Below are 26,537 nucleotides of genomic sequence, written 5' to 3'. Positions count from 1 at the left end.
GACAATGAAGAGGGACTGCTTAATGTGTACAGGGTTTCCTTTGGGGGTGATGAAAATGTTTTGGAACTTGATAGAGGTGGTGGTTTGCACAATGTTTTAAGTATACTAGATACCACTGAACGGTACACCTTAAAATGGTTAAGTTTATGTTATGTGAATTTCACATCAGTAAAAAAGAAGAAATGAATTAGACCTCCCATTCCACACAGTTGAGTAACTGTCCTTCTTCCACTTTTGCAGAAGACTGGAGAATTGTTCTCTAGAGAGGGTTAAACAGAAGGTTTCTACACTGGAGGACATGGGTTATAAGTGAGAGTGGGAATACCTACTAAAAAAAAGAAAGATTAAATAATTATTGACATGCTGTTGTAGATACCTTAGAGAGGACTAAGTCTTCCATGTCGGAGACTAGGGGATTCTGGCTAGAACACAAGAGAACACAAGAGAAAACACCTAAAGAAACTGAGATCAGAGATTTCACAAAGAAATGGCCAAATCACCCTATAGTGAAGCCCACAGTTGACAAACCTCACCTTTGAGCAAAGCACTTAACAGTCAGCTTTTTAGTACCCTACCCCTGATGGAAAGTCTAGGGTCACTTAACATGTAAGGAAAACTTATGCTATTAAAGACAGATGCCAAAATATGGGGTGGGAGGTGAGGTACACTACATGGAAGAAGTAGAGACTATACAGAAAGAAGAAAAATAAAGAAAAAGTTTGATATCCTTAGAGAAAAGATATTTCTTTCAAATTTAAGGGGTATATTTGCATAAAGTAAAATTCACCTTTTTTAGGTACACCATCTATGAATTTTGAAAAGCTTGTACTAGTCAGGTAACCACAACCACTGCAATCAAGATAGAGAGTATTTATATCAGGTCAACAGATTTGTCAGCTCCTTATTGAAAAATGTAATTACTAATTAGAGGATCAAGATTATAATAAATTTGCCTTAAGAGCATTAAAACTACATTTTAATAAGCTTTTTAGTGAAAAAAATTCTAATTAGGAGTTGTTGAATGAAATAAGACAGCATGGGGATTCCTCTGTTGCTGTCTGATGGCAAGAGGAAGCATAAAAAAGAAGTGAGTATTGGACTTTAGAAATAAAGATTTCCACTTTGAAATTCTCAGATAACAGAGTAAGGCAAATTTTAAAGAGAACACAGTTTAGTACAGTCTTTTAAGCAATACATTTATTTGCTCTAGAAGCTTTAAGATTCTATGTATTTCATGGAACTGAAGACCAAAACCAATAGAACCCCTTTTGTCCTTTGGATATAAGATACCTTATGAATGAGGGGGAAATGTTGTTTTCAGTGCTACTGCATATGACTGTAGCTCTGGTTGCTTACCTTTTAGGATGATAATCTTCACTCAGTCGAAGCTCCTTTTCCCTGCTTTTCCCTGCTGTTTACTGTCTTCCGTTACACAATATGTTTCGTTACCGTTTAACAAATTACCATTTATTAAAAACGAAATTCCATGTAAAAAAAAAACAAAAACAAAAAACGAAATTCCTATATGTACTTTTTTCCCTTTTTCCTTGGTCTGTCTAGTCTGCTACAACGCAAGACTCTTTCAATTACTGTGGCTTATAATATGACTTGCCTTAATCTTTTTTTTCATTGCACTTGTCCTATGCATTTCTTTCTATATAAACTTTAGAGCCATTTAACTAATATTTTTCAAACTCTGTAGAAATACAGTGAAATTCCATTAAATTTATACCTTCATCCAGGTTATGCACATTGTATTTTTCTTACTCACCTGCAATACACACACACACACAGAGAGAGAGACAGTGAATAGATTCTCCTTCATGATATTTTCTTATTGGTGTTGATGGCATATGGTGGAGCATCAGTGTTTGTCTGGGTGTCTTGAAACCAACCAACTGATTGAAATCTTATTAGTTCTGATATTTTTTCAGTTGACTTGCTTGGGTTTTCTAAGTAGACAGTCATCATCTGCAAGTAATAATAAATAATCTAGTTTCTGTCTTTTCAGTAATTATACCGTCTTTCTTTTCTCTTCCAATTGCGTTAAGTAGAACTTCCTAAACAGTGGTAAATAGTCGCAGTGATACAGAGAAATGTTGACGTTACATGTGGGCAAAATAGTCAATATTTGTCATACATTTGGACATACTGCATTTAAAAAATACATAACTTCATTGAGATATAGTTTACATAGCATACAGTTTACCCTTTTAAAGTATATGTCATCATTTTTTAGTATAGTCAGAGTTGTGTAACTGTTGCCACTATCCAATTTTAGAATATTTTCATTGCCCCTAGAAACCCCATACCCATTAGCAATCGGTCCCCCTTCCCCTCTTCTTCCCAATCCCTGGAAAACACTAATCTACCTTCTGTCTATATGGATTTGCCTATTCTGGATATTTCATATAAATGGAATCATTACAATATGAGGTCTTTTGTGATTGGCTGGCTTCTTTCACTTAGCATAGTGTTTTCAAAGTTCACTTGTGCTGTAGCATATATCAGTACTCCATTCCTTTGTATTGCCAAATAGTTTACCATTGTACAGGTATACCGCATTGTATTCATCCATTTATCAGTTGTTGGATATTTGGGTTGTTTTCACCTTTTTGGCTATTATGAATAATGCTGCTGTGAACATCCATGTACAAGATTTTATGTAAGACCGATGTTTTTATTTCTTTTGAGTATGTACCTAGGAGTAAAAACTTGGGGACATAGGGACATAGGGTAACTCTATGTTTAACATGTTCCAGAAGTCTTTTTGACTTCTTTTGCTATACTTTCCTCACCATTCCTTCTCTGCCTCTTTCACCATTTCCTCCTTCTCTTTTCTGTCTCAAAATACAAATGTGCCCCAAGTTTCGGGCCATGATTCTTACTCCCTCTTCTTTTTTTTTTATCAGCAGTCTATTAAACTCCTTTTGCCTGAACTACTTATCTGTCTCTTACTTTCAGAAATCTGTTGTCAGCCTGATCATTATTACTGTTTATTGCATAACCCTTCTCTTGATTATCCTGCCAGCAGGAAAACAACACCATCTTTTCTCCAAAGCCTGAACATAGTGCTTTTCGAATTCTACTTTAAACAATGTTCATCCCTCTCCCTCCTCCTGCCTCCCATCTCTTCCGTGCTTGGGTTTCTATGCTACACAGAATGAACAGCATCTGAAAGTGAAATGCCAATTCTAGAAATATTAGATCTATGTCGGGGGTTGTTTACGGGGTACACTGTAACTCCAGAAGCCATTGGGACTTATTGTAGAATTAATATGTCATCTAGAAGCCATCATTTTTAATCCATTGTTGCTAATATTTAGCAATATTAGGATGAACAAAGGATACACTGGCAGTGAAATGTTAGGAGGGAATCCAGTAGAAAATAGTTTAAAATCCTTTTGTGTATTTCAGAAATGTTAAAATATGGGATCTACTCACACAATTTCTAAGTTTAGGTTTTCATAATGTGGGTTTTCCTGAAGGTGTAGATTTGAGAGATTTACCTATTATTGATATACTTTTATTGAATTTCTAATATTGCCTTCCTACACAGCAAACGTTCTGATGCCTATTACCTTAACTTGGTCTACTGTTGTGGGTTGTTTTTTTAATCCGAAAATATTTTGGCAATGTATGTATGTGTTTGAAAATCACTCTTATTGTATAATATATGTAAAGGCTAGAATAAAGAAATAATACAGTTGAGTTGTCCCTTGGTATCCACAGGAGATTGGTTTCAGGACCCGTCTCAGATACCAAAATCCAAGGATGCTCAAGTCCCTTACATAAAATAGCATAGTATTTGCATATAACCTATGCACATCCTCCAATATACTTTGAATCATCTCTAGATTACTTATAATACCTAATACAATGTAAATGTTATGTAAATAGTTGTAAGTGCAATATAAATAGTTGCTGAGAGCATCAAATTCAAGTTTTCCTTTTTGGAACTTTATGGAATTTTTTTTTCGAATATTTTTGATCCATAGTTGGTTGAATCTGTGAATGTGAAACCCACAGATATGGAGGCCTGACTGTATTTGGTTTTAGAGGATATCAGGTATTTCTCTGGTGGCATATGTTTTCATATGACTATAAATGTGGTTATTAAAGGAAACCATTTTTCCTATAACCTGGCATGCTTGCACTAATTAACTTTTTATGAGATTTGATGAGAAAGGTGTATGTGAAGGCCTTGGAATCCCCATCTCTTCTGTGGGAGAAATAGGCAGATTGTAAAACATCAGCTTATTGCTCTCTAAGCTTGCTTTGCAAGCTGCCATTGTCACTGTCTGTTGGCAGTAATAATAAAAGATATGAAAAAGACTTGAATGTGCAGTGAACTTGATGTTCACAGTAGATCTTATCTCTGATGAGAGGTGGCACAAATCAGTGACTGGAGAATCTGATAGTTACTTCTAAGAAGTGGCTTCTTTTACCAGACCTTGAATAGTTTAACACGAAAACAGGCATGGGGTTTCCTTTAATGGCCTTAATGTTTTTACTTAATGAATTTATATTTCATCCAACCTTCTGTATGAGTAGGTGACACTGACTAGCTTTCATGTGTTTAGAAAATAAAAGCTGTTCATTTGTAAACACTCAATGCAACTAAATTTCTTTTCTCTAACTAAATCTATCTTATAAGCTAAATTAGTTATAAGATTTTGTTAATAACATACAGCTTTTAAAAAGATGATAATAAATGATGACTAAATAAAACTCATGACACAAAGGATGTTTAAAGTTAACTCTCAAGTCTCTTAAAAATGGAAAGTGATGGTCAAGAAAGGGATGTAATTAGGACTGTTAGGAACAAGCAGTTGGGACGCAGATCACTTCTCAGACTGATCTTGCAATCATATTCAAGGTGATTCAAGAGTATTCAGTAGTCAACTAACTTGATCTCTGATTGCAATAAGATATGATTCTATCATTTACTCATCTTTATCAGGATCTAGTCCTAATAAGCATATTTAATGTACAAGTGTGTATCATGTTTATAGCAATGCAGGATTATTTAAAAGTAAAACAAATATCTACTTGTTCTTTAAAGTGTGAGGTGCCCTACTATACTATATGTAAAGAACAAACAGGTAATTGTATAAATATAGCAACTAAGTGTTTTATTTGTTTTTCCAAATGTATAACCCTTTCAATGTGTTCGTGCTCAGGAATACCTAGGAGTTCTGGTGACATAATTAATCCTGAAATTTTGCATTCACTTTTTGTGTGGGGAAAAAAAGGAACTCTGAAACTTGGTTAAATTGTTGGCCTCCTTGGGGGGAGGAATAACGAGGGATAACTATGCATTATGAGGAACTAAAATAGTAATTATCTGGATACTGCTTTTCACATTAAGCCATACTTGTTTTCTGATTCTGTTTTTTCAGTTTCCATAGCAAGGCGTGTACAAGATCCATTAGCTGAGCTAGTGAAAATTGAGCCGAAGCACATTGGAGTTGGAATGTATCAGGTAAAGCAGTGTGGATCATTTAATTTGTGAAATCCATCAATACAGAGACAGTACTCAAACTTGGCATAGTAATTGTCAGTGGGAATAAGTTCCCATTTTCAAAGGTTTATACAGTTTGTGGGACGGTAGTTAGGTATTATAAATTATTCAGGAAGGAGAGAATTTTTTTTTCCTGGTCTTTATGATTTTGATCAAAGCTTATAATGGACTATAATCAGTTTAAAGACTATTAAAACTCTAGATACGACTAGTAACTTAATCTGAAGAGCCTCTCCTTTTAACGTCGCTATAAAAATGGAAGGGGTGTGGAGAAAGGGGGGTATGTTGGCTCTTTTTGTAAACCAGTATAAACTATTGATCTTTATTGATCTTTCAGGAAGAAGCCTTTGGTACCTACTGTGATTTTTTTTCCTGTTTTCATTCCTATTTGATTATTATAGTTAGTTTTTGGTCATTTCCCAGTATGAGCTAAAACCTTTCATTTTTGTTACTGTGTAGTAGTAATAGTGCTTCTTGGTGTTGCTGCTGTATTTTCAGTTCTTGAGATTGTGTTCCTTAGGCAATTGAGAGCAGCACTAAATCTTGGCAAAATGAATCCATGTTGGCTTAAGTGGTCTCCAGAAACCTCAAGTTGAATTATTTTCTCTTTGATGAAAGTTCTTCTTAAGCCTGAAATAGAATATTACCCTCTATGTAATTTTCATGAGATTTGAGTGATAGGTACTATACTTTCTCTAAGGAAATATTATATGAGGTCATGGAATCTGTGGCCACTAGAAATGGAAGAGACCTTTGAGATCATACAACCCTACCCTCCTCATCTGACAGGGAAAGAAGCTGTGTCCTAGAGTAGTTAGGATTTTTACCCAGGCTCACACTGTCAAAGCCTGGACTAACCGGTCATATATTGGGACTTAACTGGAGTTTTCCCATTTTAGAGCAAGTTAGACCAAGAGGCATCCAAACCTTTAACTGGACTTGTTCACTGGCGAGGATGGTTCCTAAAGGGACTGATCTAGCTACAGATAGATAAAATGCCTAGTAACTAAAGAGTATACCTCTTATAGCAGTTTTATGATACAGGCATCATAGTTAAGAGAAATTATAGTTACATTAATTCAAGGTGAAGTTATGGAAGTTATGGAATACCTCAGTTCCTTAGTGGAACAAAGGAAAGAGAAAGTCAAACTTATAGAACCCAGGAGGCTAATAACCTATTGGCATCAAAGTGGTCTTTAAGTAAATAGCAGGGACCGAGTCTCCAGATTTGGATTCTGATATAGCATTTAACGTGAAAACAGTTTGGAATTCATTCCAACAACAATGAGAAGTAAAGGAAGAGTTTTAAGCAGAGGAATGCCGTGATCTGATTTGTATTTTTAAATGTTGACTCTGACTACTCCAGGTGAAAGATAATGGTGGCTTGGACAAAGTTAATGGCAGTAGAAATGGAAAGAAGTTAAATCTATTTTTAGGGACTACTTGGTGATAGTGAGGGAAAAGGAGTTGTGAAGAATTTGCTCCGAAGGTCCTGAGGATGCCTGAGTGGAGCAGATTTGGTGAGGATAAGGTTAGTAATTCAGTTTCAAACATGTTAAATTTGTGGTGCCTGTAAGAAATACAGGAAACTAGGAGTTGGATATACAAGTCTGAGATTAAGAGATATGGCCATATTAACATTGGAGTACAGACTATTTAGCAAATAATGACACTAAGAAAATGATCAAAATGGTAGGCAGAGCTCATGATATTCTAACTACATTACCATCACCACTGGCATATCCACAACTCCGAATTCCGTAAGATGACAGAAAAGTTGTGCATATATATCTGTACCTATGTAAACACTCACTTATATGAATCAATTGATAATAGTCCGGGAAAAATAAGAAAGGGTCCCATCAGTGGGTAGAAATTTCAGGAATTCTTGAAAGATATTAAGCCTGAAGAATCACATCCACAGAAAAATGAAACATGGTGGAGCCACACCCGAAAATATATAGATCAGTAGGGTTCTGAAAGCAGAGTCATATTCAAGTAGTGGGGAGGGGACCTGCAGGATTAGATAAGCAGGTGTGTATAGAGCAGCTAAGCCTGTGGTGATCCCCCTCCCTCAATATTCTGTGAATCCCAGCTAAAGCACTGAGCATAACACAGAGGCCAGAGAGGCTGGATGATCCCTCAAGTAGCTTTTGATTGTCAGGAAGCTCAAGGAGTCTCTTCCTGGCAGGACAAACTCCTGACATGTACATGACACCTGGCATCATATCCCACATTATCACTCGAGGCACATGGTGCTGAACAGAAACAGCATACACAGACAAAGAGGGACTCTGAAACGATCTTGATGCCAAGAATCACTAAATGTTTGAGGAAAACCTATGATAGAAAAATGAGGCACCAAACTTAAAAAAATAACACCCAAAGAAACAATGAACAGGCAACAGACTCTGAAATAAGTTAAATTAACATTCACAGAGAGATACGTGGTTATTGCATTTCTGAAACAAATATGGGATAGAATGAAATTAAACCAATCTAAGAATTTTAAAATATGATTGTTAAGATTAAAAAAAAAACCCACATAAACGGGTAAAATACAGTGGACACAGCTAAAAGCAAATTAATGAATTGGAAGATTGAGCTAAGCGATTCCTTAGAGTGCAGTCTTAAACTGAAAAAGGTGGGAAGCATGAACAAAAAGTCATATGATGTAGAGCTCCTTCTAAAGCTTCAACATTCATCTAACAGAAGGTTCAAATAAACAATGAGTGAAGGGGAGTTATAATCACAGAAATAATAGAATGAAATTTCTCCAGTTGACAGACAAGTCTTTTGAAAAGGCCTAATGAATACTGCATAAAAGAGTAACAAAAGACCTACACTCAGATGCCTTCCTGTGAAATTTCAGAATGCTAGTAATACGGAGGAACTAACTAAAAGCTTCCAGAGAGCAAACATAGTTTATCTACAAAGGAAAGAATCAAGTTGACATCAGTCCTATTATCGGTAAAAAAACAAGTAATAGAAGATAGAAATGCAGTAGTTTTGAAGTTGTGAGAAAAATTTTATTTTGAACCTATAATTCTATATTCAGGCAAACCAGCAATTCAATGTGAGAGGAAAATAAAAGCATTTTTGGATCTGTAATGATTCACCTTCTCTGGTTGTTACAGACCTTCTTTGAAAGAATTATTTATGGAATTACTCCTGCCTAAAGTGTCGGAGGGTGGGGGGGGGGGGGGATGGGGCGGGGAGGGGGAATGGAGGTCCGAAGAAGGGAAAGGCATGTTGTGAGGAAACAGGATCAAGGTAAGGAAACAGTGGAGAGCTTTACAATACACACATATCCAGTAAAGTGTATCTGTATTGTTGAGTCTCATAGTTTTTTAACTATAATGTTCATTTTTAAATATATTAGTCTGGATCAGATCAACTCAGCATGAGAGGGTATAAAAAAAGAAGTGATGAAGTATTAGGATTCTTGCTCAGGAAAAAGATTCAGATATAGATTAACTCTACAATTTTTTAGAAAAACATAATCTGAAATATATGGATAATAACCACAAATAGGACATTTAATATAAATCATGAGAGTAAAAAATAAAGTTTATCATTCCAACCAAAGGCAGAGAAAAGAAAATAAGAAAGTATAGTAAATAAAAAAAGTATATGATGAGAGGAATAAGTATAGTAATAGGTAAAGGTGAAAGTATAGTAATAGGTAAATTCCCCTATGAATAGAATCTCAGACTTTTAAAAATAAAATATAGCACTAAGATGTATATGTGCAAGAGGTACTTCTAAAGAAAAAAGCAACCTTGATATTTGAAATTTGAAGAAAAATATTCCACACGAATGAAAAAATCAGCAATGTTAACATGAGATGAAATAGAATTTAAGGCAAAACGCATTAAACAGGTCAAAGAGGGATATTTCATATTAATTACAGATAGAGTATCCTAAGAAGGTATAATTGCCCTGAGCATTATAGAATGCTAACAACATAGCTTCAAAAAATATGCAGTATTAAACACTTCTAAAAATTAGAGTAGGAGACAAGTCCACTTTTTTGGTAGGAGCTTTATAGACCACAACATAGCAACACATACATTTTAAATACAGCTTTATTGAGATATAATCACAAACCATACATACATACATACATGAATAAATCCACCCACTTAAAGTGTACAAGTCAAAGGTTTTTAGTATATTCATAGGGTTGTGAAACTGTTACTCTTAATTTTTGAACATTTTCATCACCCCAAAAAGAAACCATTAGCAGTCACTCTCCAGCGCTCCCTTCTTCCCCAGCCCTAGGGCAACTACTAATTTATTTTCTATTTCTATTGATTTATCTATTCTGGATCTGTCATATAAATGAAATTATACAATATGTGGCCTTTTGTGACTGGCTTCTTTCCTTTAGCATAATGTTTTCAAGGTTCATCCATAGTGTAGCATGTATCAGAACTTCATTCCTTTTTATGGGTGATAGTATCTCATTGTATATATATACCACATTTTGTTTATCCATTTATCAGTTCATGGAAGTTTGGGTTATTTCCATTTTGGGGCTATTATGAATAATGCTACTATGAACATTTGTGTACAAGTTTTTATTTTATTTTTATTTTATTTTGGGGGGGGTAGATTTAGCATTTTATTTTTAAATAGGTATTGGTTAATGAGCAACAAGAAATTACCATTAGATATTCAGTTCTTAGGTGAGCTAGCATTGTTCAGTGGATCCATCCAAAACTAGTCTATTGGCTTTTTATCTAGAGAGATATGGATGTATAGTAAAACTGTGTATAAGTTTTTATGATGTATGTTTTCATTTCTCTTGAATATATACCTAAGAGTGGATTTGCTGTGCTATGTAACATAAGTTTAAAGCCAGATGATGAAGTAGGGAAGTTATTGGCCACAAATGTACATGTACATGTAACTAGTACACATTTTATTATTAGAGTTTGGTATTTTCTTGTTGATTTGTACACATTTATATATCGGTTTATATAAAACATTTACAAAACATTTACAAAGAGCCTCTACATACCATTCACCATGGATGAAATATAAATTTCTCTCTTTATCAAACAAACCCAAATTAGACAAGGGGTTATTATTTCAACCTAACAATCGAGCAAAGTTGTAATAAAATGATAAATATCTGTGCAAGTAAGAAGGGTACAGTGAAATGAGCATTCACAAACACTGCTGGTGGAAGTGTAAATTGTTATTTCTAGCAAATAGTTAATACCAATCAAGATGCACTTTAAGAAAAGGCATCCCTTTGACCTGGTAGTTCTTCCTTTAGGAGTCTCTTCTCAGGCAGTAATAACTATTTCTAAAATTCACATACAAGTTTGCTGTTACAGCAAAATGTTGGAAGCAGCTACAATAGGAAAATAGTTAAATGAGTTATGGTATATCCACGGGTTGAAATATTTATACAACCATTAAAAATGTAGGCTTTCAAGGCCGATTTAATGACATGAGAAATTGCTCTTGACATATTTTTAAATTGCAATAAAGTTGTTGATACAGAATTAAACCACTTTGTGTTTTAGAACTAGAGATGTGCATTTACATTGAAGAAAAAGGTAACTGGCTGGTGACTGATACTTATATCTTTGTTGGTGTGATTAGGGAATCTTTTCTTTTTTCTTTTCTTTTCCTTTCCTTTTTTTTTTTTTTTTACTTTTTTTCGAACTTCTTATAGTGATTATGTATTAGGAAAAATGTGCTGTAAAACAAATATCTGTTTCCATTTCCCAGCCGATGGGCCACTTAATTTTAAACCTTGATACAATAGACTTCCAGTACAACCAGAGTGGGGCTGGATTTCTTTTTAGTTGGGACCTTTAAGTGCTTTTAGTATAAATTTAATACTTATATTTATTCTGATTTAAATTATGAGTAGCCAAACAGTGCTGATTTTAAAAATGAAAGCTGTTCAAAGAATGTTAAATAGATGAAATAATAGAAGCTATAATATTATCTCAATAGAAACTAAAATACTTTTGGTTTAATAACAGCTAAAATGCTCAAGGCAGCGCTCCAGTCCTTGTCTTAGAAAATGGGGGGGGGCTGATTTCAAAAACACATGCCTGTCATTATTTCTGGAGAGAGAGGCAGCCAGTGTGGTCGAATGACAGCATATCCCTAACTGACCCCTAAAGACTTTGCTGGAAAGTGGCTTGGTGTTACTCCCAAGAAAACACTCCAGGGTGAGAGCAGGATGATGCAGGATTGGCTCTGTTGAGTTCTGTGGGACATGGGGAATGATGGTTTAGCTTGGCCTTGTCATATCCTGAGAGTACAACTTGAGTAAGTTGGATTTACTTGCTATTTATTTCTTCTTTGGACTGTGTTTTAGATACTTCCATGCTCATTTACACCTGTATTTGTTAATGAGCATGCACGGTAAAGTAGGAAAGACAGGGCAGTCCCCTTTCCTCCTTTGTGCCTCTCTGTTAGATCATTTGATGATATTAGAGAGTGAAATCGTTCTCCAAAATGAGTTTGTGGAACCCTTAGTGGATTTTCTATATCCAGGCCATCTTTATTCCTCATTATTATGTATGAGGAGTCACTGTAAAAGGAAAATCATCTTCCCAGTTGCAGTTTTTCATCGTAAAACCTCAAAGGTGGGAATTTGTATTTTACTTCCCCACCCCCTCAGTGGGATCAGTTCTGGATAAAAACTAAACAAAACCAAAATAACCCAACTCTTCAGTGGTGACATTACTCTGTTAAAACCTATTTTATAGTTAATATTGTAGGGATCATGAAATGTTTTAGTTTAGGTATATAAAGGGTAATAAGGATTCTCATCTGTCCTGTATTGTTTGTCCAAATCTTTTTAAACATTTTAATCCTTTAATTATGTGTTATTGTAGAGTGGGATATAGAAAAGAGTCTGTCCCATGGATATCCACTTAGATGACTTTACCTGGATTTTGCCCCCTATACTAAAGCGATATTTTGAAATCGATAAAACGCAAAGGTGAAAGAAACATAGAGGAAGTTGTTCTAGAAATTGGGCAGTATTCACATAGATGAGTTCCTTGACAAACACAATCTTGTCCCTTAACTGTAAATCCCAGGATACGGGCTGTACTTGAATCCCTGATTTACCAGGTATTTATGCATGAAATTCAAACTTAGCCTTGCAATTTAGGTATTTCATTTATTTTTTTTTTAAGTGCTCTATAAATGTTAACTGCTATTATTATTTTTTTATTTTATTATTTACTTATTTACTTATTTACTTACTTACTTACTTATTTATTTATTTATTTATTTATTTATTTATTTATTTATTTATTTATTTATGGCTGTGTTGGGTCTTCGTTTCTGTGCTAGGGCTTTCTCTAGTTGCGGCAAGCGGGGGCCACTCTTCATCGCGGTGCGCGGGCCTCTCACTATCACGGCCTCTCTTGTTGCGGAGCACAGGCTCCAGACGCGCAGGCTCAGTAATTGTGGCTCACGGGCCCAGTTGCTCCGCGGCATGTGGGATCTTCCCAGACGAGGGCTCGAACCCGTGTCCCCTGCATTGACAGGCAGATTCTCAACCACTGCGCCACCAGGGAAGCGCATTTCATTTCTTTTTGACCATAACTGAGCTGTTTCTGTAATTGAACAAAAACAAGTAATTGACCTTGACTGGGAGCATGAACTCATATATTAGAATTTCCTGGTTATTACTAAATTTAAAGTATTAAAATGTCTTTTCTGGGTATGTTTTTTCACTTCTGGTTGAATTATGCTTCCTATGTTGAGGTATTAACTATAGTTTTCTCAGGTTCTTAGAAATCACTGACAATGTAATAAGCCATGTACATATACACACACCCTAGTATAACACCATTACTTCTCTTTGAAAGAAATGTGAAATGTTGGTGTGGTTTGAAAAACCTTTTACCAATAATACCTTAAATTATTAACAGTGAAATAGCTACTTTCCTTTGTCTTTTGTTTACTTACTCTTTGTATGTCATTGACCTTGGACAATGAAACTAGATCAATTTCCGTTTCTACTTAAGTTCACCTTCTGGTTTCATACATCGGCACAAAAATCACTTTTAGGATTTCTAAAACTTTAAAGTATTTTCACAGTATTTTAAACTAGGTTTATCATGAATGATTGAAAAAAAATTACACATGACACTAAAGGTACTACCTACCATAAAGGAAAAGATTTTTAAGTTCTGCATTAGAATCTAAAACATCTCTGAATCAGAAAACAGTACATAGAAAATCCACAGACAGGGAGAAGGTATTTGCATCACATAAAACCTACAAAGGATCCATAATTTATAAAGATCTGCTATAAATAAGAGAAAAAAACAATTCCACAGAAAAATAGCAAGGGATGTGAACAGGCAATTGACAGAAGAGGAGACACACACACAAAATAAAAATGTGAAAAAAATTATCACTCTGATTAATAGTTGGGGAAATGCAAACTAAAGCCACGATGGGAAACCTTTCAGGCTGTCAAAAGTTAGTCTGACAATTTGGATGTTAGCAACAATGTGGAGCATTGGGAATCATACACATTATTTGTAGAAGTATAAACTGGCACAACCTCTTTGGAGAGCAACTGGAAACTAGTAAAGTGAGAGACTGGGATTCTCTTCAACTTAATTTCGTTGCTAGATATTCATAGCCTTGAAAAGCTCTCTCTCATGTGCACAAGAAGACATGTACAAGAAATTCACTGAAGCACTATTTATAGTAGTAAAAATTTGGAAACAGTATGTCCCTCATCTGGAAAACAGGAAAATAAAACTGTAGTATACTCAGATGGTAGAATATTACATAGGAGCAAAGATGACCCAATTAGAGCTACCTATATTAATATGGATAAACCTCATAAGATACAATATTAAGAGAGAAAGCAAGTTGCAGAATATGTATAGTATTTTATGATTGGTATAAACATTTAAAATATGAAAAATAATACTATGTACTATTTATGAATACCAATGTACAAAGTAAGAATATAGAAATAAGTACTGGAATCTAAGGTAGTGGTTACCTTGAGTGAGGCATGAGATGGGAGGGGAACGGGAACTGGGAGGGGTACAACAGGAGTTTCAACTCTATATTGTATTTCTTAGGCTGTTTGGTGGGTACATGGTGTCCTTTATACTTTATAACTTTTTTGTTAAGTAAGTCAAATTTTATAAAAAGATGCAAGAAAGCTGGGTCAAATGATAAATGTGTTTTATCTCAGGAACTTTGGCTTTCAGTTGGTTTTAATTTCTGCCTTATACGTGTGTGTGTGTGTGTGTGTGTGTGTGTATTTTACTGTGAGGATTTATGTAACCAGAAAAATAATAAAGCTATTTTCATTTTCCAGTAAAAATGAAAAAATACTTTTAATACTAGGTTACATTTCTCTTCATAATAGTCTTTCAAATTTTCATCTTTAAGATTAATTTTGCAGCAAATCAAATACTCTTTAATGCAGAGTTTTAACACTATCTTTATATTTTTTTATTTCACAAATATTGGATTTTTCTTTGTGAATTTTAAGAATTAAATATTGGGGCTTCCCTGGTGGCGCAGTGGTTGAGAATCTGCCTGCCAATGCAGGGGACACGGGTTCGAGCCCTGGTCTGGGAGGATCCCACATGCCGCGGAGCAACTAGGCCCGTGAGCCGCAACTACTGAGCCTGCGCGTCTGGAGCCTGTGCTCCGCAACAAGAGAGGCCGCGATAGTGAGAGGCCCGCGCACCGCGATGAAGAGTGGCCCCCGCTTGCCGCAACTGGAGAAAGCCCTAGCACAGAAACAAAGACCCAACACAGCCAAAAATAAATAAATAAATTAATTAATTAAAAAAAAAAAAAAAAAGAATTAAATATTATTTGCTTTGCTCCATTACCTGAAATGGTCATTTCAGAGACATGGCCTAGGACAAACCTGTAGACCGGTATAACTTATAGTGTTTATTTACAGGGCAGAGTTGGGTAGAACAGATGTTTAAGGGGTTATAGTATAATGTGTTGTAATAATGTTACCATAATATGACTAGCATTCATCCTATACTATTTTCTTTTCACCACTACCCCCCCAACCAACACACTCCTAAATTACCTAAATTAGAAACCTTAAGATTAGGCAAGGGAGCTTTTAAAAATCCTAGCCTACACCACCTCCCCAGATATTTTAGTTTAATTGGTCTGGGGTGGGCCCTAGACATCAACAAACTTTTTAAAATTCCACAGGTGATTCTAATGTACGGGCAGGGTTGAGAACCATTGCTTCTTAAAGTACAGTCCCTGGACCAGCAGCATCAATATCATCTGAGAACTTGTTAGAAATGCAAATTCTTATACCCCCTTCCCAGACATATAGGATCACAAATTCTGTGGGTGGGGCACGGGAATCTGTGTTTTAATGGCTAAGGTTTGAGAACCACTGGTCTCTAATGCTTCTCAAGCTTGAATGTACAGTAAAAAAAACCCTTCATGAGGTCTTGTTAAAATGAAGATTTTGATTCAGTTGGTCTAAGGTGGGGCATGAGATTCTGCATTTCTAATAAACTCCCAGGTGATACCAATGCTGTTTGTCTGAGGATTATACTTTGAGTAGCAAGAGACCCTACTGAAAGCCTCTTGGGCCGTACCCCAGACCGGTTGAATCAGAATCTGATTTTAACAAGATTTCCAGGTGTCTTGAATTCACATTACAGCATGTGTAATGTAGAAGGAAAATCAGGACATGCCAGTATCTAAGGGTGATGAGAGCTTGAGAAGCAAAAATCAATATTGTAAAACACTGAAAAAAATAAAGGTAGGATAAGAATTGAAAATGTGTCTTTCATTTTTTTTTTTTTTTAATGTTGATGGTGACCCTAACAAGAATAATTTCATTGGAGTAGTGGAGGCAGAAGTCAGAAGTAGATTGAGGACTGAATGAAAGGTGAGCACTTAGAGACAGGTATATACAGATCTTTAAAGGAGAGAGTCTTCAAAGGAGGTCAGGATTTAAATGTGTTTAAATGTTTCTAGGAAGGAAGTAGAAACAGAGAGGGAGAAGTTGAAGATGCCAGAGAGGGAGGAAGCTAGATGCCTGAGGAGATGACACCCACAGCTTACCTAAGAAATAGGCTAAGGAAGGAAATGGACAAGAGTTCAGAAGAGAGAAGCTCCTGGGGTGGTGGGTGGCTGGGAAGAAGTGGAAGAGAGCAGGATTGGGAGGGGTTGCTCCTCTACTTGGAGAGTTTTATTTTCTCTTTGAAGTGGGAGCCTACTGTTTTATACGCCTCATCCCCCACCCCAAAAAAACAGCTGCTAGTTTTAAAATTTCTGAAATCATAGTATTCTTTTGTTTACTGTCTCTCCTCTAATGGAATGTAAACTCTCACATGAGGACAAGGTGTTTCCACCTCTATCCACAGCTCCCAGGACCTGGCACACATAGATACTCAGTAAGTATTGTATTTGCCGAATGAATGAACGAATGGTAGATTATCAGTATAGTTGTTCATTTATTATATTTTTCACTCTGTTGTGAACGCACCATAAAATTTTATACCCTCTCACTTAAAAATTTTGGTAAACTTGAAATGTTGGTTACTAGTATTTTTTTTAATGAATCTCTTTTCGGGAAAAGTGAGAACTTAAGAGCAGAGAACATTAGAATAGCCATGTGGAGTGAAAATGGCTGTGGAAAGTAAAGGATTGCTGGGGATGAAAGAACTAGTCTTCATAGCACGTATCTCTTCATTTCTTTCTCCCCGACAACACACATCCTTTTCCCTATGGAAATAATTCTTACCGGGACACATCAGAGGGAGCGCTTATATAGGAGTGTTCTTTGATTGTGATTAAATTAGTAAATCAGTATTTCTAAGGATCTATGATTAATACAGTATAATATCCTTATCAAAGAAAAATCTTTGTTGCCATGGAATTCATCAGAATAGACTCTTTCCTTTAAAGTGAAATTATCTGTTAAAATGTAAGCTTATGGAAATTCTTTAAAATTTCATCTTTGTTCTCCACAGAGCTCTAAGGAGGTTTTTAGTATACTGGTTAGGTCTGATATTGGTTGTACGTGGATGGATAGTCTATAGACTAAAAATACGATTATTGCAAAAATGTTTAATTCTGGCATTCATATAGATATTACTATTTATTTTGCTGAATATTTGTATATAATTATGTGTGGATAATTGTTTGGCATACTAAAGAGAGAACCTGAGATGTAATTCTTTACTCGGTGCAAAAAACTACTATCTGTATAACATAATAATGTTCATATTAGAAAGAATTATTGAAAACTCAAATGTAAGATTGTGCTAGATAATTATAGCGATTGGGAAGAGAAATAAAATGTGTAAATATTAGGAAGGCCACTTCCGAGAATTTAAAAACTATGTTCTGTATATCTGATATTGTTCAGGAATGTTGATCAACTCATTCCTCTAAATATGTGTGTTGGAGGTGGGTGTTGATCATGGGCTTTAAGAATAGCACAGATAAATTTAATTACTAGTAAGATTATATTATATTTTAAATTCAAGGGGAAGGCTTCATCATTATCATAGTAATAATATGCATTAAATGCATGATCCTATAGAAAGGACTGTGAGTTTGATAGAATTTAGGTCAGAAATGAACTGCCTGCAAAGTGATTATAATGTAGTGCAGAGACAGGAAAACCGGCCTTGTTCAATTATGGTATGAGTTCACTCATGGCACATTTGTCCAGCAAATCTCGTATGCTGTGGACAATTGTGTTACCATGTCTTTCTTCTGGTGATCATGGAAAGGAATTCTAAGGAGAAGAGTCTGTATTGAGGAAAAATTATACCAATGAGAGGTCTTTTTCCCTGGGTTTTTCTCAATAATTTTAAATAGCATTACAGGTACGAAAAACTAATTTGCCTGGATTTGTATAGAATGAAGATTGTTTCTCACTTCCACAGAAATAAACACGGGTTGTTTTTCTTTTTGAACAACTAACTTTAGAAGATATCTTTGGTTTTGGGTGAGATAGTAGGCTAGTTGGCTGCCTTCTTTGTGCACTGTTAACTCTGGTGATGTATTTTCTTTCTTTTTTTTTTTTTTAAATAAATTTATTTATTTATTTATTTTTGGCTGCGTTGGGTTTTCATTGCTGCGCCCAGGCTTTCTTTAGTTGTGGTGAGCGGGGGCTACTCTTCATTGCCGTGCGCGGGCTTCTCATTGCGGTGGCTTCTCTTGTTGCGGAGCACAGGCTCTAGGCGCGTGGGCTTCAGTAGTTGTGGCTCACGGGCTCTAGAGTGCAGGCTCAGTAGTTGTGGCGCACGGGCTTAGTTGCTCCATGGCATGTGGGATCTTCCTGGACCAGGACTCGAACCCGTGTCCCCTGCATTGGCAGGTGGACTCTTAACCACTGTGCCACCAGGGAAGTCCCTCTGGTGATATATTTTCTTTAATAATCTAGATCAGGCTACCCAAGCTGTTTATTGTACAGTATTATTAAAAAAGATGTATTTTCTTTTCAAATGTTTAATTGAAAGGGAGAATTTTCTCCTGCCATATACAAGGCTTTTGTTCATTATTTATTTGGAATAAATGGGGCCAGAGAGTATGAGTGCAGTTAGATTTCGTTGGAGGGGGGATTACAAAGACTTTTTGAGGCATGATGTGCAAGTGAGTGTTTTTAAATCTCAGAGGTGTGATTATGTCATAACAGCCATAACCTCTGGGCTTGCTTTATTACTTTTATTAAAACAAATCTGTATGGGGGTGCTATGTATATTTTGGTGATGAAGGAAATGAGGTGGTTAATTTATTATGTGAACAGCACTTTCAACTAACCACAGTGTGATTCACTGAGAGAGCAGCAGAAAAGCCTAGCTCTGTAGAAATGACTGCTTTTTGATTTGTGGACCTTAACTTTCAACACCAGAGCATGAAGTTTATCTACAAAATGGTTTCTTCCTTTTTTTCCCTGTAAGGTTTTTGTCCAATTTTAAACTTGAAATTTTTTCCTTTATTTTATTTTGGGTATTTAATGAATGTGAATGATCTAAATAGTCCTGCAAGTTAAGTAGGGGGGAAAAAAAGAAGGGGGCTCATGTGTTAGGGCATTAGGGAAGTGGGTAACATCTTTACGGTTTCCAGGTAGCCCACATATACCTCAGAGGAGGACTCCATAAATAAATCAAACTGCTAACCCCTCCACCCATGAGGATAACTATCTGGTATCAGATATGAGTTAAGAAAAAGTGAGGCACCTGTTCTTCCCTTTTGTTGGATGCATTTATAAACAAATGCTGTAGTAGAAAAGAAAATCAATCTTAGGTAAAATAGTCTCTGACAAATGTTTGTTTGGAAGTGGGGGGTGATTATGGGAGAAGGTGAGGATGTCATGCCACCTAGAAGTACACACACTCTAGAAGGAAATTAACAGAACAGGCATCCACCTGATGAGCTTGTAGGGGTATAAAGCACTTGTATACTCATAACAACAGCCACTGAGAGACCAAGAAAAGGTTGTTTTCTCTGGAGTTGTGCCATATCCAGCATCATCTGGTGATGTGAACCTGATGGAAAATAGATCATCTTCCTGGCAATATTTTTGACAGACCCCTTCGTTTTCCAGATGTGCCAAGTATCAACCACTTACAAACAGAAGGACTCAGAAATCAATCAGTCTTAACTGATAAGAATTCATTAAAGCATTTTATACCTGGCATATTACAAGTCTCTATGAAAGTAAGGAGGACAATCAGTTTTATATTTTCTCTCTGCTTCTTTGGAGTGACACACCACATATCTCTTCAGAGCCCTAAATTTGCTCTAAAAATTATGTCATTCCCTCATAGCGCTTCCCCAGCGAGTTGGCAAAGGCCAGGAGAAACATTATTTGTATAGTTTAGAGACAGTGTAGAGGAGGGAGGTCCAGGCCTGTGGTTTATGTAAACAGGGTGGACTGGGAGGGGACACTGGCACCCCTGGTTATGTTGTTATTTAGTCATCACATGCTGTCAGTCCTGGTGAGAACGTGTCCACTTTGAGAATGATTCAGCCACGGTGATTAGTTATGACCATCCATGGTCACAGACTATGGTAAGAATTTAATTTTAGAAGGAATTGGATTGTAGGCAAGACTTAATTTTAATGACATCGGTTGGGCTTCTCAAACTTTCAGGTATCCTTACTAGTAGAATGAAACCATGTTTTGGACATTCCAAGAGACATTATGTTTGACACCATGCGGATTTGTCTTCATCATGGTTTGGTTACTTTTTAAAAGATTGAGATTTAAAAATTATTCTTGGGGATTGGCTTTAAAAAGTCTGTGACTCTTCCTTCACCTCCTGAATGTCCATCTCAAACCAATGTGGAACATACAGTTATTTTAGAAGCATGGATAATGGAGAAGTCTGATTCCAAATATGCCCTCCATTCTTCTCTGCCTTCCTCAGCATTTTCTCCTGCTGTGTTCTCTTGCTTATGTGTCTCTTTCTTTGTCTCCCTTCTATCCTCCTATGAGCTGCTTTTTGCAGAGGTAGTCTGTTCCTTAGTCCCTTACTCAGGTCCCCTCTATTCATATGGTGTGAAATACAACCAGACTTTTCTAAAAAGTGATTCTACCCTCGTTTGTGATTTGAAACCTACTCATATGTGTGTTGATAAATTTAAGCAACTTTATGAGTTTTCCAAAAAACAAATTTATGGGCATGCTCCTAACTGAACATAGACCCCACTATGGCAGCAGAACACAGAAGACATCCAGCCCAATTTGCTAGATGGCAAGGACGTGGTTTTAAATAAAATGGAACACTGTAGTTGAGAGTGAGACAGGAGATATCTTCTTGTAGAGAAATTCTGTATTTATCATTAAGTTTGCAAAGGAAATTTGGATTCTAGATTAAAATACTTGGTTAGTCATACCTAGGGCACATAACTATGCTCTTTGACATATGCCCCCCCTTGCAGTTGGGTAGTTATAATTCAGGGTGTGTTTAAAGGGAACTTACCTTAAACTGAAATTGTATAAACGTTCTCACTGGTCCTTTCCTCATTTCAGTGTGGTTCAGTGAAATGGAACACAAAGCCCCAGTGCACCAAAGGGAGCTGTGGTCTTGTTTTGGTTTAGCTGCATTTGCTTTGTGACCTTGGGAAACTAATTTTACTTCTTCATGCCTTGTTGGAAAATAATATAAGGTTATCGGTATGGTTTCTGAATGTTAAAAGGAATATATATATTTCATATATATATTTCACATATATATGAAAATGCCCAAAGGTGCATTTTATTTCATATGATGGAACCATCAAATAAACAGATTCCATTTATGTTGGTGGGGGTTTTCTTAAACCTTTGTGTTAAGGTTCTATTTATTTCTATTATTTATTCATATGCTAAGCTTCTCAAGTATTCCTAGAATCATTTAATTTCAAGTCACAAGGGACCTTAGAGGTCATTTAGTTCACACTAGCAGGTATAAGCATGTTCATTGCCTTCTGCTAAAAGGGAGGACGGAAGAATCTGCAAGGAAAACTTCCAGAACAAAGGATCAGAGTGGCGGCATTGCTGTGCTCATAATCCAGGAATGAGGAAACAGGCCCATTGCCTGAGATGCCTCATATAAATAGTAATGACAGGACGTGTTGCACAGGGAAAGATAGGCATTTGAAGTTGAATTAGAAAGTACACTTTAAACTTCTGTTAGTTATTACCTAGAGAATGTTTTGTAAGTCTGTAGTGCTTTACTTGTTATCCTTGCATATCTGATTCTTCTGTTGTGGTTCACATCTAATGTTTAAATTGACTCAGTATTTTGGAGGTGGGAGGGGAAGAGGGTAGAACAGTCAAAAACAAACACAACAGCAACAGCAGAAACAAACTCCTCACTTGGTTGGGATGCATGATCTGGATATGGATTGTCAATAAGAAACAGCTGTTTGTTTGTTGACAGCCTGCCTTGCCTCGCCCATAATCAAGCTGTTTCTCATCATATAATTACCAAGTCTTTAGTATTTGAGGCTTGTTGTAGATTTATAGTTGGTTATATAGCATTTGCCAAAACGTCATAGTTTAGATAAAAAATTAGTGATTCCCCTGTAGTGATTCTACTGAAATATGAATGTGGGTTGTAATAAAAGAAAGATGCCTGAAGAGGTTTCTGAAATTCATTTCAGGCTTGAGGGAATGTAGAGGGTGTCTCGTGTGTGTTTTCTAATGAGGGAGTTTCAGTGTAATTTCCCTGTCTTGTAGACTATTGCCAATCAGAAAAGGGTTCTGTGTTCTCTCATTTTCTCTCTTCCTTCCTTCCTCCCTTCCTTCCTCCCTTCCTTTCCTTCCTCCCTCCCTTCCTTCTTTCCTTCCTTCCTTCCTTCTTTCCCCTTCCTTCCTTCCTTCCTTCCTTTCCTTCTTTTTTCTTTTCCTTTTTCTTTTTCTTTCTTTTCTTTCCTTTGTTCTCTTTTCCTGAGTGTAGTTAGGCAGCACTGATGTGGGCAGCAGGATAGATTTTTTTTTGGTGTGGAAGGACATGGTTTTGTTCTTTTGTTCCTTCTTTTTCTGTCTTCTTACAACCCTGTTCCAGTGTCGAAGCCAAGAATGAAAGGAAAGTTAAATTCTCTGAGAGTCCAAGGTGATGTTTCAGCCTCCTGGGTAGCTTTACTAGCTGAAAAAAAAAAAAAAGCTGAATGTGCCTCTTACCCTAAAGAGAACCTATGGAGGCCATTTTATAAACAAACCCCTTTCAATCTGGATTATGCTGAGTGAGGTCCATTTTGAAATAAGAGTAACCCTGGGTTTTAAGAAAACAAGCCAGAAAGGTGAGGTTTCTATTGCTTCATTTAGTTTTATTCTTCATAATAGAGCAAAAAGGGTTTCTAATCATGATTAAATCGCAGCTTCTCTAGGAATGGAAAAGTTTCTCTCTTAATGAATCTTTTCACAGTGCGGTTACTTCAAAAAAAATCCCTTTAAAAACTACGGTGCCACGAATTTTTATTTTCATAAACTCCAAAGTAATGTCACAATTTCTTCTTCCTTTGATAGGTTTAAGATTAAAATGGAATTTAGAATATTTTTAGTAATTTTTTCTCTTTGATCACAAAGGCATTAGATAAATGATAGTCTTTCTCTATATAAATATGTATTTTTAAAGATAAAGTAGTGTGGGAAGAGTGCTTTTTTGTTACAGACGGTGTGACTACGAAAGGGAATACTTTAAAATTTGTAAAAAGTAAAATTTTGAGAAAAGTATATGTATGTATGTATAGTTTTTATTTCTATTTGCATGTGTTTGTGCTCTATTTTTCATTAGAAATCCACATATACTTTTTTCTAAAAGCATAAATCATAGAAATAGTTTACTTTAAAAGAATGTGTCAAAATGCTTGATCTCTCATAGCCAGATGATCCCAAATGTCAGTGGGAATTTGACTAACAATGATTTCACCAGGTGGCTAGTGGTCAGTACTTAAGATTATTACCAGAATATGAAATGTTCTGAATTTGCATCTGTGTTTTAATATACCATGAGAATGACATTTCATTTTCCAATAGCTACTTTAAACTATTTAATTACAATTAGTATCAGGGCAAGACTTAATTCTTTATCTTAACACATGAACTATACCATGAAGTTGGAGTCCAAAATTAAAAGGTTATGTCTGGCTTAACTGGAACAGGTAGGATGTGGTGGGGTATAAAGATGAATATTTTTATTTGTGCAGCTGTGCATATATTCTTAGGGCCCTATTAGCCAAAATCTGTTGTCTTAGTAGTACTCAGGTATATAATTCGATCAAATGAATCACAGATCCATTTTAGAAGCACTTTACTATTTGGGTGTCAGGGGAAGAGAATTTAGTTGTAATTTTAAGAACTTCATCCCCAAATTATTTAATGGTATATTTAATTTTAGCTGCCCAAAATCTATGTGGACAAAAATTATTGTTATAAATAAAAGATGTGCAAATTCTTATTCCAGCTGCCTTTTAAGGGGGGAAGGGAGAAATTTAGGTGGTGTTACAGGCTATTATTACAGTTTTTTATCTTGTTTCTCTGTGTTACACTTTTTCCGGTGAAGCTTTCTCAAAAACTATGCTAAAAATCCATTATTATAGAACTATTAAAATTACTGTTTTAGTATCCAGTGATTAATACCCATGACCTTTATTTTTGGATCAGCTTCATAAATATATACATTTTTCTGTGTCAGTCATTGTCTAGAATTTCATTTTTGTTCTGCTTTCCATTACATACCATGAATTATATGAAATTAATTTAATCGCTACTGCAAACAGAAATTAAATGTGCCCTAATCCAGAGTTACGTTGTTTGCTTTTACAACTGTAAGTCATAAGTAATTAATTTTCCTTGGAAAATTAATTCACTTACCATTCCCAGTAGCATCATATGTTGACACAGGGTTATAGATAGTTTAATATTTTTCTTTAGCATGCTGGCCTCAACTTTAGAAGACCTTAAAGGAAAACAAATTAAAATTTGCTCAACTGTATATAATTTGGAGTTATTTAAAGTAAGTGTTGTTGTTATTGCTATTATACAGGTGATGACTTGAAAATTATATTCAAACTTTACAAAATCTCCATTAGTATATTAACAAGTATGAAATTATATATTTTTTAAAGTTGTTCATATGACAGTAGCCATTAAAATTTTTATTCGTCAATTCTGAATGAAACAGTTTACCTGACAGCCATCTGACAGCAGTAGCATGAAGAGTTTTACCATCACTTAATTGATGAGGAAACAAAGCGAGTAACTTACTTGCTGAACATTTTGACCACTTAGGATAGCAAGCCATCATGTCTGATTCTTATAGAGCTTATTTTCAATATTTAACCCCAGTCAGTAGAAAGATTTCCATCAAGGTCATCTTAAAACCTAGACTATGAAAGATATCTAGTTTTAAACCCCCAGATATTTTTTATTACATTGATTGCTCTTCTCTACTTCTTTCATCCTTTCCTGTTTAATACTTTTTCCCCCTTGCTTTCCAGAAAGGCTAATGTGGAAAATGAAATAGGTAAAAGTCTTTCAGTTAAATAAGTTAGGTTTCCCCTAGCTGCTTCTTGTATTCTGGGAACTCAGAAAATAGGGGCAAACCAAATTTAGCTTTTCTTTTGCATTTGCCAGGAGGTTATTTTGTAAGGTGATTTTTTTTTTTTTTTTGCTGGTTCATAGAACTCTATAAAACATATAGTGTTTATTACTTTATTTATATTTATTTAAGTCACTAAGGTGAAACTCTAGTGATGGTGGCAGTGTTACAGTTTTAACAAGTGGGGGCTTATTTTATAAATGGGTCTTTGTGGCCATAGGTTTAAAAAATGTGGGGAGTTAGCAGTGAAATGCTCTTTATGCCTTTTGGAAAGAAAATTTGCTGTTTAATTCCAGTATAAAAGTACTACCAGAATACAAAATCACCACCATTATTTTTTGTTACTATTCATTGTCATACTCAGTTTTTGGATCTGTACTCTCAGGATTGAACTACATATATTCGAAAGCTGTATCAGGCAGAAAGTGTTTTACTTGCTACTTCTGTCATAAGGAGGATGACAAAGGAGTCCTCTTCCCTGTACTTTGGAGGGTTTCTCTGTCTGAGTGGCCTTCAGAATTATTATAATAATTTTCTTTTTTATCATCATCAGACAAAATGAAAGAACTACAGGTGTCAAGTCATGTACATTTATGTTTGTGCTCTGACCCAAATATGGATTGTTTCACAGTCAGGTTTAAGGGAAAGCAGGCTTTCAAATATAATTTATGTAGGCGTCCCAGGCAATGGTTATTTTTAAAAACTTTATCCCTTAGTCTATTACCATATACCTGCAGTGTGATTATGTATAAATATGTATGATAATTCTGCATGCATTCTTACACAGTTTTTAAAAATGCCTCTGCCTTCTTTCTGAAATGAACCCTACAGCTTTAGTTTATCCTTGTTTTGAGTGGAAAAGTAAATGTGTGTTTACAGAAAGTTGCTATTATCAATCTGCATTTTATTTCACAATATAGTCTCTCAAAAATTACATTTAAATGAGA

At 35.6% G+C, this 26,537-nt stretch overlaps 1 protein-coding gene across 1 annotated transcript in view; it reads left to right on the top strand.

Moving 5' to 3' along the window:
• The window catches only part of SRBD1 (S1 RNA binding domain 1), a 228,118-nt gene that overhangs the window by 121,569 nt on the left and 80,012 nt on the right, over positions 1-26,537 (top strand). Inside the window, exon 16 of the mRNA XM_061210587.1 lies at positions 5,403-5,485. Within this exon, the coding sequence (XP_061066570.1) occupies positions 5,403-5,485 (83 nt within the window). The remainder of the gene's footprint in view (positions 1-5,402; positions 5,486-26,537) is intronic.

The sequence above is a fragment of the Eubalaena glacialis genome, chromosome 14, assembly GCF_028564815.1.
Source record: "Eubalaena glacialis isolate mEubGla1 chromosome 14, mEubGla1.1.hap2.+ XY, whole genome shotgun sequence".
In the NCBI taxonomy this organism is placed as follows: domain Eukaryota; kingdom Metazoa; phylum Chordata; class Mammalia; order Artiodactyla; family Balaenidae; genus Eubalaena; species Eubalaena glacialis.
This window is presented reverse-complemented; position numbering and strand designations above follow the sequence as displayed.